Consider the following 11809-nt stretch of genomic DNA (forward strand, 5'->3'; position numbering starts at 1 on the left):
TGGGGCCAATTCAATTACATGGCCGTGAATATCAACATCCAAACACAGTAAGTTTTTACAAACCAAAGTGGTTATCACCAACCAGGTAGTTGGTGATGTCCACAACCACTCAAATTTACCATCCGAACCAAATATATCCAAACAGAGCATAAGCTTTTACAAACCAAGGTGGCTATCACTAATCAGGTAGTTGGTGATGTCCACAACCACTCAAATTTATTATCCACACAATATACACCATAAGACACGTAAATAGATACTTTTGGGGGGGTAAAGAAGTCTTTCATAAGAAAGAGGACATCATTAGTAATCAGTTTCTCAGTAATTCTTCCTTTTGAAGATCCTGTGCATGCACAATGTTTTTCATCGAAAAAGAGTGCGTGTAGAATTCACTCGACCGAGATTTAATGAGGGAAGACTACTGTAGGATCTCATATTTGGTGAGATCATTTTTTTTAATAAGAAACAGGTTCAAACATTTTAGAAAAATTATAGACGCACATCAATGTTTGATGTAAAAAAGTTTCCGCTCCTAATTCAATCTACATTAATAGAAACAAAAAAGACGAAATCGAATGTGTAGTGTCAAAAATACTATTCACCCAAAGCTGGCACTATGCACATTCAAATTTGTTCTTTCTCTAACTGTACATTGAGTTTTGTGCTGATTTTTCTCGGAGTTGTACACCCCACAGATATGTTGTCAAATAATTTCAAAAAAATTAAAATGTATAAATATGATTTTTTGTGGTTGATCTCATTGATTCTCATCTAATGTAAGATTACTAGTCTCCCCCAACTTAACGAAGTCTCGGTCGAGTTACATCTGCGTAGTTGTGGTGTGACGAGTGGCACAACTAGATGTTGCAATAGGATACAAAAAATGTTGCAAGCAACAGCAACAGATGCAACAACCGTTGTGACTAATGATGCAACCATCAATGGTGAATGTTCCAACGAGTGAGACGACGTGCTGCAATCGCTGAGGGTAAATGTTGTGTCCAATGAGACGGATGCTACAACCAGTAGAAAGATATGTTGCACACGGTGTGACAAAATGATGCATGGTCCATTGGATGGTGCTCAGTCCAGCATAAATCTCCACGCAAAGGTCTAATGGCTATGCAGTCGACTGAGTTTTAGCAAGCTTGAAAAGAAAACCCGTACATACATAGTTCAAGTTCAACCATCGCATACACATTTCGTTTACGTCACTTAGGTTATGCTGAGCGTGCCCCCGAGAAGAAGGCGAGGGCGCCGACGAGTGGCGCGTTTGTGTAGGTGGACGGCTCGGCCTGCGCGTAGTTGTCGCGGCTGTCAGAGTAGCTGTCGCTCTGGTCGGGGCCGCCGACGACGGCACCGACGAGCACGTTGCGGTCCGGGTCGGACGAGTGCAGGTAGTGGAACCCCTCGTCGCAGCCGATGCGGGCCGGGTGGTCGCGCACCGACGGCATGGAGGCGCCCCGGTGGTGCACACGCCTCGGGTACCGCGCCCCGAACCCCACCATGTACGACATCCCCGCCGGGTTCGCGCCCAGGATGTAGTCCACCTGCGCGCCAAAATGACCGATGAGCCTTCCTCTGCCGATCTTAATATTTTGTCTAGGGGCCATTCATGGAAACGTACCTGCTTCTTGGCGAGCGAGACGAGGGTGGAGGGGGTGACGGCGGTGGCGCCGCAGGAGGCGGCGCCGCCGGTGGAGCCGAGGTACTTGGCGTAGGTGAGGAGCAGGAAGGCCGTGGAGGTGACGTACTCCATGTTGCTGTCGCCTTCCTTGAATAGGAGGCCTCCTGGCGTGTACTGGGACTGGAAGCCGCCGGCGCCGGGGACGAGGGAGCAGATGTACTTGTCGGCGTGCGCCTTGTACCCGCGCAGGCCCTCCACCCGGTTCTGCAGCAACACCTGCGCCCGGAGAAACGAACGTGCATGAGCAAACCGTGGCGGCAGCCGGCACGGTCTGGTCTCGGATGGATCATTGTTAGACTATGTATAACTTCTGTACCTATGTACGTATTGTAACACAACCATTATATATAATGAGATAAGCCACTCCTAGAGGGTTGTGCTGGTTCCCAAAACTTATTGTCTTACAAGGTATCACGCTAGGTTACGATCGCTTCCGCTTCTAAACCCTAATACCCGCACCGCCGCCGCAGCCGCCGCCGCCTTCACCGCCGCCGCCGCGCCACCGATCGCGCCGCCACCACCGGTTCCACTGCTGCGGGCTTCCTTCCGGCCTCTCTTGCGGCTCTGCTCAACCTCCCGCTCGATGCCGTCTCCGTTCCGGCTCCGATCGGGACAAGGAGCATCGGCTCCGTCTTCTCCACGCCGCCGGCGCCCTCGCTCGGGCGTGACCTCGTGGTCCACACCGCGGCGCCGCCGTCCGCTGCGGATTCCGCAGGCGTCGTCCCGCCGCTCCTGCCGCGAGCGGATCACACCGCCCCGCTGGCTGGGTTGGCGGCGTCCGCCCCGGCCGCGGGCCTTGCGGCGTCCGCACCGGCCGCGAGCTTTGCGGCGCCCGCCCTGGCTGCGGTCCCGCCTCCTCCCGCATCGGCTTCGGTGCCTCCGGCTGCCTCCATGGTGTTTGCACCCCAGGCAGCCTCCTCGATGGGATCGTCTTCGCCGCCGCCGTTTCACTTCGGTCATCTCATCACCATCAAGCTCTCCGCAGACAACTACATCTTCTGGCGTGCGCAGGTTCTCCCGCTCTTGGGGAGTCACTACCTGCTAGGCTACGTCGACGGATCGCTTCCCTGCCCACCCGCGCTGGTAGACAGCGTGCACGGTCCGGTCTACAATCCGGCCCATCGCGTCTGGACGGGGCAGGACCAGGCGAACCTCTCCTCCATCCAGGGGTCGCTCTCGCCGGCAGTTGCCGGCCTTGTTGTCTTCGCGAAGACGTCTCATGAGGCCTGGACCATCCTTGAGCGCACCTTTGCAGCGCAGTCCCAGGCTCGTGTCTCTGCACTCCGTCGTCAGCTTGGAGAGTGTCAGAAGCTTGACTCCACGGCCACTGAGTTCTACAACAAGGTCAAGGGCCTTGCCGACACATTGGCCTCCATTGGACAGCCCCTCACCGACTCCGAGTTCAACTCGTTTATTGTCAATGGTCTTGATGAGGAGTATGATGCCTTAGTCGAGATCATCAACGAGCGGGGTAACTCGACACCCATGTTGGCACACGAGGTTTTCTCTCGGCTTCTTCTCACTGAGCAACGGGTCGAGACTCGCCGCACCAGGGGCACTGGCTCTCGGCCAACGTCGCCACCAAGGGTGGCCGCTCTTCTTCATCACCCTGGTCTCCCTTGGGGCTGCCACCGTCGCCCGCCTCGGCCCCCCCACCTACTGCGACCTTACCGGGGGCTGGCGGTCCACGTGTGTGTCAGCTTTGTGGCCACGATGGGCACTGGGCCTCCAAGTGTCATAAGCGCTTCCAGCGAAGCTTCCTTGGTCTTGGCAATGACGGCAAAGATACACGCAACAATGCCCGTCAGGTCGCCATGGCTGATCGTCCCGCGCCGCAGAAGCACCAGGGACACACTCAGTCCTACTCCATCGATCCACACTGGTACATGGACTCTGGGGCGACAGAGCATCTGACCAGCGAGATGGGGAAGCTTCACACTCGTGAACCCTATCATGGCTCCGACAAGATCCACACCGCCAATGGAGCAGGTATGCACATCTCTCATATTGGTCAAGCATCTCTTCTCACTAGACATGCCAATAGGAGTCTTCAGCTTCGCAATGTTCTTCGCGTTCCATCTGTGACCCGCAATCTTCTTTCAGTTCCTAAACTCACACGTGATAATAATGTGCTTTGTGAATTTCACCCTTTTGATCTTTTTATTAAGGATCGGGGCACGAGGGACATTCTTCTTAGTGGGCGGTTGTGCCAGGGTCTCTACCGTCTGGAGCATCCTGGCGTCGCTCGCGTTTTCAGTGGAGTTCGGGTCTCTCCCTCACAGTGGCATGCTCGTCTTGGTCACCCGGCCACACCTATTGTCCGTCATATTTTGCGTCGTCATGAGCTTCCTAGTTTGTCTAGTAATAAAGATGTAGCAGTGTGTGATGCTTGTCAGCAGGGGAAGAGTCATCAACTTCCTTTTTCGGAGTCCAGTCGTGAGGTGAAACATCCGTTAGAACTTGTGTTTTCAAATGTATGGGGTCCTGCTCAGACTTCTGTCAGTGGTCATAATTACTATATCAGTTTCGTTGATGCTTATAGTCGCTTTACCTGGCTTTACCTTATTAAACGCAAATCTGATGTGTTTGATATTTTTGTTCAGTTTCAAAAACATGTTGAACGTCTTCTCAAGCACAAAATTGTTCATGTCCAGTCAGACTGGGGGGGCGAGTATCGCAACCTCAACTCCTTCTTTCAGTCGCTTGGGATAGCTCATCGTTTAGCATGTCCACATACACATCAGCAGAATGGTTCAGTCGAACGTAAGCATCGTCATATTGTTGAAGCTGGTCTTACTCTTTTGGCCCATGCATCTGTTCCGTTTCGGTTTTGGAGTGATGCTTTCACCACTGCATGCTTTCTCATCAATCGTACTCCTACTCGTGTTTTAAACATGAAGACTCCCATTGAGGTTCTCCTTAATGAACAACCTGATTATACCTTTCTCAAGGTATTTGGGTGTGCTTGCTGGCCGCATCTTCGTCCATATAACAAGCGCAAGCTTGAGTTTCGTTCTAAGAAGTGTGTTTTCCTTGGCTATAGCTCTCTTCATAAAGGTTACAAATGTCTTCATGTTCCCACTAATCGTGTCTATATATCTCGGGACGTCGTGTTTGATGAGCATGTTTTTCCCTTTGCCAACCTTCTTGTGTCCACTGTCGAACCACCATCCCTGCATTCATCCTCTGTTGCTTCTGACCAATTTGATGATGTTGCATACTCTCCTTTGCTGTTACCTAACCATGGTGCAGGAACCGGACGTGGAGCTCGTTTGGAGCTGTTGGAGGATTCACCATCATCATCGTCGTCTTCTGGTGGGCACGTCGATCGCCCTATGTTGCATGGCATCGATTCGCGTGCCCATGCATGGTCACCCGACGAGCCCGTCGCGCCGAGCATCTCCACTGCTCGGTCTGCTACGCCAGTGATCGCCGAGTCTCCAGCGGCTCGGCCTTTTTCACCAGCGGCCGCCGAGTCGCCCGTGGCTCGGCCCGTCACGCCGTCTTCGCCCGCGGCTCGGGTCCTCACGTCGCCTTCATCAGCGGATCGGCCCGCGACACCGGCCGCGCCACGGCCCACTATGCCGAGCTCGCCATCGGCCCGGTCTGGGATGCCGGAGTCGCCAGCTGCTTCGTCTGCTCTGCCGGTTTCGCCGGTGGGCCGGCCTTCTTCGCCGACTGAGTCCGAGGCTACCGTGCCTGGCTCCTCGTCACCGGCTGACTCATCAACGTCGCCGTCCTCCAGCCCGTTGCAGGCTGCTCCGTCGACCTTGGTGGTTCCTGTGTCTCGACCACATACACGCAGTCGCAGTGGCATTTTCAAACCTAAGGAACGTACGGATGGTACGGTTGCTTGGTTGGCTGCTTGTTTGGCTGCTGCTGTTGCGGATCCATCTTCTGAGCCTCGCTCATATCAGGCTGCCCTACGCATTCCACATTGGCGAGAGGCTATGGAGCAGGAGTTTCATGCTCTTCTTCGTAACAAGACATGGACTCTCGTTCCTCCACCACCACGGGTAAATGTTATTGACTCAAAATGGGTATTCAAAGTGAAGAAGCATTCGGATGGATCTATTGAGCGTTACAAAGCGCGACTTGTTGCTCGCGGTTTTCGGCAGCGTCATGGTCTTGACTATGAGGACACCTTCAGTCCTGTCGTCAAGCCTACCACTATTCGGCTTCTTCTCTCCATTGTTGTTTCTCGTGGTTGGTCCCTTCGTCAACTTGATGTGCAGAATGCTTTTCTACATGGATTTTTGGAGGAAGAGGTTTATATGAAACAGCCGCCTGGTTTCTCTGATCCTGATCGTCCTGACTATATCTGTCGTCTTTCCAAAGCACTATATGGTTTGAAGCAAGCTCCTCGTGCCTGGCATGCCCGCCTTGCCTCTGCCCTTCGTGCTCATGGGTTTGTGCCGTCCACTGCTGACACTTCATTATTTCTTCTACAGAAGCCAGAAGTCACTATGTATCTTTTGGTATATGTCGATGATATTATCCTTGTCAGCTCTTCTCAGTATGCTGCTGATGCTCCTGTCTGCTCTCTTGGTGCTGATTTTGCGGTCAAAGATCTTGGGAAGCTTCACTACTTTCTTGGAGTTGAGGTCACTTCTCGTGCTACTGGTCTTGTCCTTACGCAGAAGAAGTACTCCTTGGAGTTGTTACAAAAAGCCGGCATGCTGAAGTGCAAACCGACCACCACACCCATGTCGTCTACCGACAAGATAACAGCTGTTGATGGTGAGCTTTTGTCTCCTGCGGATGCCACAGAGTACAGAAGCATTGTTGGTGGACTTCAGTACTTGACGATCACGAGACCAGATATCTTTTATGCTGTTAACAGGGTTTGTCAGTATCCTCAGGCTCCCAGAGATACTCATTGGGCTGCTGTTAAACGCATTCTTCGTTATGTTCAGTTCACCCTGACTTTTGGTATGCATATTCGGCCGACTTCCTCTCGGGTTCTTTCAGCCTTCTCTGATGCAGATTGGGCTGGTAGCCCAGATGACAGGCGATCCACGGGGGGTTATGCAGTATTCTTTGGCTCTAATTTGATCGCCTGAAGTGCTCGGAAACAGGCTACTGTGTCACGTAGCAGTACTGAAGCTGAGTACAAGGCTGTGGCTAATGCTACTGCAGAGATTATTTGGGTGCAGTCTTTGCTTCAGGAGTTGGGTTTGTCTCAACCACAGCCTCCTATTCTTTGGTGTGATAACATCGGTGCTACATACCTTTCTGCAAATCCAGTATTTCATGCCCGAACGAAACACATTGAAGTTGACTATCACTTTGTACGGGAACGTGTATCACAGAAGCAACTTCAGATCAAGTTTATCTCGTCTAAGGATCAACTTGCAGATATCTTCACTAAGCCTTTACCACTGCCACAGTTTGAGGCTTGTAGGCGCAATCTTACCCTTCTCAGTTCTTTAGAAAGTGGCTAAGATTGAGGGAGGGTGTTAGACTATGTATAACTTCTGTACCTATGTACGTATTGTAATACAACCATTATATATAATGAGATAAGCCACCCCTAGAGGGTTGTGCTGGTTCCCAAAACTTATTGTCTTACAATCATGGATGTAGTCTACCTTGGAGAGGAGGACTTTGGTGGCGGCGCGCTTGTCGTCCCAGCTGACGGTGTAGCTGTCTTGCTCCGCGCCGAGAGTGTGCCCGTTGGAGTTGATGTACGACATGTACACGCCCTGCGAGCTCGGCGACGGCGACGACGCCAGGTGCAGCCACGTCGCCGCCCAAAGGAGCTCGTCCTGCATGCATGCATGGATTATGTTATGGTTATTCCGACTCAGCAGCAGCATGCATGCATGCATGCATACTGATACTGTGTTAACGTGCAGTTGTGGGTTGTTGGGTTGTTTACCTGGTAGCCGGAGTAGGAGCAGTAGAAGGGACACACCACGGAGCTGAGCGAGTCGCTGTAGGAGCCCCTGTACCGGTCCGCGAAATCGAATACCTGGCGAGCGGCGCGGAGCAGCCTGGACGAGTAGGCCGGCTCGCGGGCCCGGAACACGAGGGAGGCCGCGGCCAGCGCCGCCGCGGTCTCGCCGGCCACGTCCGACCCGGGGCTCTGGGGCGTCACCTTGTACACGGCGCGCGGAGTGTCCATGTCCTCCGGCCGCTCCCAGCACCGGTGGTCCTGGTACGGGTCCGCCACCTGCACGTACAGCGCACCCGGCGTGGCCGTCGCTGCCTTGAGCAGGTAGTCGGAGCCCCAACGCACCGCGGCCTCGGCGTTGGCGAGCTGGCCGCCCGGCATCGCGCCGCCGAACTCGACCACGCTCCACGACAGCATGGTCACCATGAACGCCATGGGCAGGCCGAACTTGACGTTGTCCCCGGCGTCGTAGTAGCCTCCGACAAGGTCCACCTGATCAAAGCCAACAAGACACACATCACTCTCGTTAACGACATCCATGGCATGGCATGTATCCAGGACTTGTCGTCTGAGTAAGTACGTACATTGGAGGCGTTGCCGTCGGAGAGGGCGGAGTCGGCGCGCCACGCCACGCGTTGGCCCGGCGGCAGCTTCCCGGAGCGCTGCGCCTCGAAGAAGAGGACCGCCTTGTCGAGGGCGTCCGCGTAGTTGAACGCCGCGGCGTTGCGCGCACCGGCGACCAGGCAGAGGACTGCGATCAGGTAAGCGGACATGCAGGCTTTGGAGGGTCCCATGTCTGGATGTGCGTTGGTGCTTCGCTACGTACTCCACGGTAGGACTATATATAGTGGTCGATCAGATCAGTTGGTTTTACTCCATGAAAGGTGGTGGTATACATGGAAGGCAGTACTGATGGAAGGTGATCTGACAGTTATGGTAGTTGCTCGTCCGAGATTGGAAGCGACCGGGAAGGGTGGCGTGTGTCGCGGACTCGCGGGACAGCGAATGCTACAAACCCGTCGTCACGGACGGTTCGACCGTGAGCACAAGCGATAGCTTTTACTGTGGCCCTTGGTAGAATTATTTATAGACCGGGATGGGATTCATATCGTACTAGACGAACACGAGCACGCTACGTAATGTTCGCCATGATTTCCTGGCGCATTATCCCGTTCCTTTTTAAGGTGACGACTTGTTCTCATTCTTTTTGGTTGCTTTTTATTGTGAAACCCGATGGCGAGAGAGAAAGAGAGAGAGAGAATGGCTCATCAGTGCATGCGTAAATGGCGCGCGCGCGGTTGCTGCCGGCGTGAATCCAGACTCTGGCCGGCCTGCGTAGAAGCAAGCGTCCATTTAGAGGCGGGCACGGGATTAAGGGCGCCCTGCCCTGCCGCTGATACAGACGCAGCTTGATATACCCGTACGTACTGGTCAGAACTGCGGTCTGCTTAATTTGCTCGTGTTAACTACTAGGAGGAGTAGCTTTCTGCGTGCGGCCGTCGCTAATTCCGGCCGTTTGACTCACGGGCGAATTGGCCGCGGGACTCGAGGAGAAAGTTGTGCTTTCATGTCTTTTCGGCCAACCTGTCCTCATTCTTTCAGAGCAATGCTAGAGTCACGAGCAGTTTACAGGGGATTAACGGGATGGTTAGTGTTGATTCTTGATTGGCTGAGATTTGGTTAGATGAGGCGAGCCCACCAGTGAAAATCATGGGGGCCAATTAGAGAAGGGCACGCATATGGGTCCGTAAAATTTTCTTTCCGTGTGTGTAGTATTATCATTCTTTCTGTGTGGGAAATTGCAGTTCCACAGTGCATGAAAAAGGAAAATGAGCAAACCTTAAATTGTGTTTTATGTACTACTGAACATGAAACCATTAATCACCTTTTTTTTATTCTGTAGTTGCCAGCGAAATCTGAGAATTAATTTCTCTATTATTTGGTAAACAGCAGGAGTGGATTATTTGTCTGTTGCCAGGTATTGGCCTGCCAATAAGAATCACTCATTTCTTAACACTGTTCGTGCATGTACCTTGTGGTGCATTTGAAAAACTAGAAATGCTCGCATATTTAAATACGTACAGTCTAATGTTAAACAGATTTGATGTTTTTTTTTCGAAATGGTCGGGGAGGGGGAGGGGGGGTACAAAGTTCACGTATTAGGTGAAGAGAGCAAATCATGCTACAACCCGGCATATTCCTTTAATGTTTCCGTCTTGAGACGGTGAGTCCAGAAAATAACATCCTCTAGAATAGCCTTAACAGAACCCCTACCATCAATCTCTAAACTTTGAAAACCCTTTTTGTTCCTTGCGTGCCAGATTTTCCGGAGAATGAGGAGGAGCATAAAAGGACGAATCGAGGGAGGCAAAGCATCCAGATTTAATGGATGTTAGACAGTTTTCTTTCTTCCCCAGAAAGAAAGAAATGCTCCCAAGCGTTAGGATTTCTCTGCCTCCCTCTGGCGCCGCCGCCGATCTGCCTCGTCTCTCGTGGCCTTAGGCCATGGAGGCGCGGTGGATCCTGGCCCTTGCAGCGTGAGGGCTCATGCTACGTTTTTAGATATATTTTTTTGAATCTGTTTGGGGTTCATGTCATGCTCAGAGACGAGACGGCGGCGAATCCCTTAAGATGGAATAAGATTCTCCCCGCCTAGCACCCGTCCTGGTTGTGCGTCGACTTGCGTCGTTGGAGGGCATATGGAGGTGTGCCTTCGGGGGATCTCACGGGATTCTGTGGGTGTTTGCCTTCGGTGGATCCGCATGGATCCGATCTTCGTTCGCGTGTGTTCATGTGTGTGCAGGTTGGATCCTTCCGATCTACGCTTCTCTTTGTCGGCGGTGGTTGTTGTTCTGGTGCACTGGTCCTTTGGAGCCTTAGCACAACGACTTCATGACTGTCTACTATAGCAAGATTAGCCCTACTCCGGTGAGGGAGGGACAATGGTGGTGGCTTGGCTTCGGCTTGCTCCTGTGTGTCACAACCCTAGTCAGTACATGCATTAGAGTGACTGCATCATGTTTACTTTGATCAGAAACTTGGAAATGGGGATGACAGAACCCCCAGCACCCTCTTAATCCAACTAGGGTTTACTAAAATCTTTTTCAATGAACCTGAAATGCCCTTCTAAAATGTTCATCATCTTTGCCTTGGTCTAAAACCTCTGACAAAAATGATGCACAATTTTCTAGGACAACCTAAGGTCACTGGATTAAATCATATGTTATTTGCATTTGGATATTTAAATGCTATAAAATATTTTAAATGTCCAAATAATCATAAACTAAAATGTTTACTGTGGGATATATTCTCTACAGTGGGCATGAGCAGTTTCATGATTTTTGAAAGTGCCTAGATATTTTTTTTAAAGGCACAAACTTGCAAAAAGAAAAGAAAACAGAAATAAAAAGGGAAACAAACTTACCTGGCCAAACTCACCCAGCCGGCCCACCTGGCGGCCAAGCACTGTGCTGGCCCGCGCGATCCAGCTGCTTCTTCCCCGCCAGGCAGGCAGGGAGGTGACACCGGCGCGCGCGAGCTCGCCACGGTGCCAGCTGCTTGCCGCCCGCGCTGCTGCACGCCTGGACGTCCTCCACGTCGTCGCCCCGACCCCCTGGACACCTCACTCTCCCCCAGCGCCTCTCTCTCGCCCTCTCCCACCATGGCCGATGCAGCCACAGCCGCAGCCGCACCACCGTCGTAGACGCGGCCACCGTCGTCCCCACGCCACCTCACCGTGTTTAGGACCTCCGCCACCCTCCTCTTCATCGAGCAGACCGAGCCCCGAGCGCTCGTTCGCCCCGGAGCCACCGCAACGACCTCGCACGACCTCGCCGTCGCTGGAGATCCCCTTCGCCGTCACACTCACTCCAGCTCGTCCCTGACCTCGCCGCCTAGATCGCTGAGATCACCGTGAGCTCCTGCCTCTCCCCATCCTCTCCGTTCTCGCTGCCGACCACTGCAGTGACTGCAACAAGCACCACCGCACACGCCGCCGCCTGAGCTCGTCGCTGACGCAGCTCCGGCCACCCAACGGCCATGCCACCTTGTCCAACTGTTGGGTTCTACGGTAGGGTGCGTCAACTGCAAATTAAAATTTTCCTGCGTGCAGAACAACCAGGAACATGCTACCGGAGATGGATCACAGTTCGTTACCACTAGACGCGCAGTGCCGTGCAGCGGAAGAAGAGTTAGGGCAGCGCGTCTACGTGGGTCGTCTCCTCCTT

General features: G+C 52.9%; 1 protein-coding gene across 2 annotated transcripts; it reads right to left on the reverse strand.

Annotated features, from left to right (window-relative positions):
- Nucleotides 1-1073: 1073 nt before the first annotated feature.
- Nucleotides 1074-8377, reverse strand: LOC119305464 (endoglucanase 4-like). Of its 2 annotated transcripts, XM_037581973.1 has the most exons (6): nucleotides 8168-8377; nucleotides 7569-8075; nucleotides 7279-7455; nucleotides 2868-2903; nucleotides 1628-1879; nucleotides 1074-1550 (listed from the first exon to the last, which is right to left on the reverse strand). In XM_037581973.1, exons 1-6 carry the CDS (start codon nucleotides 8375-8377, stop codon nucleotides 1221-1223), a joined length of 1512 nt encoding a protein of 503 aa, XP_037437870.1. In that variant the 3' UTR covers nucleotides 1074-1220. The 2 variants fall into 2 exon arrangements, with proteins under 2 accessions (XP_037437870.1, XP_037437869.1); XM_037581972.1 differs by lacking the exon at nucleotides 2868-2903 and having other exon boundaries at nucleotides 1628-1903.
- Nucleotides 8378-11809: the final 3432 nt, after the last annotated feature.

Source organism: Triticum dicoccoides, chromosome 5B (assembly GCF_002162155.2).
Source record: "Triticum dicoccoides isolate Atlit2015 ecotype Zavitan chromosome 5B, WEW_v2.0, whole genome shotgun sequence".
In the NCBI taxonomy this organism is placed as follows: Eukaryota; Viridiplantae; Streptophyta; class Magnoliopsida; order Poales; family Poaceae; genus Triticum; species Triticum dicoccoides.

What these genes read in the sequence shown, in the direction of transcription:
- LOC119305464 (XM_037581973.1), bottom strand. Translation starts at nt 8,377, where the DNA reads ATGGGACCCTCCAAAGCCTGCATGTCCGCTTACCTGATCGCAGTCCTC. An exon ending in CCAAAGTCCTCCTCTCCAAG is followed by an intron (nt 2,904 to 7,278) that starts GTAGACTACATC and finishes AGGCCTCATGAG; the next exon opens with ACGTCTTCGCGAAGACAACA. An exon ending in TCTCGCTCGCCAAGAAGCAG is followed by an intron (nt 1,551 to 1,627) that starts GTACGTTTCCAT and finishes TTTGGCGCGCAG; the next exon opens with GTGGACTACATCCTGGGCGC.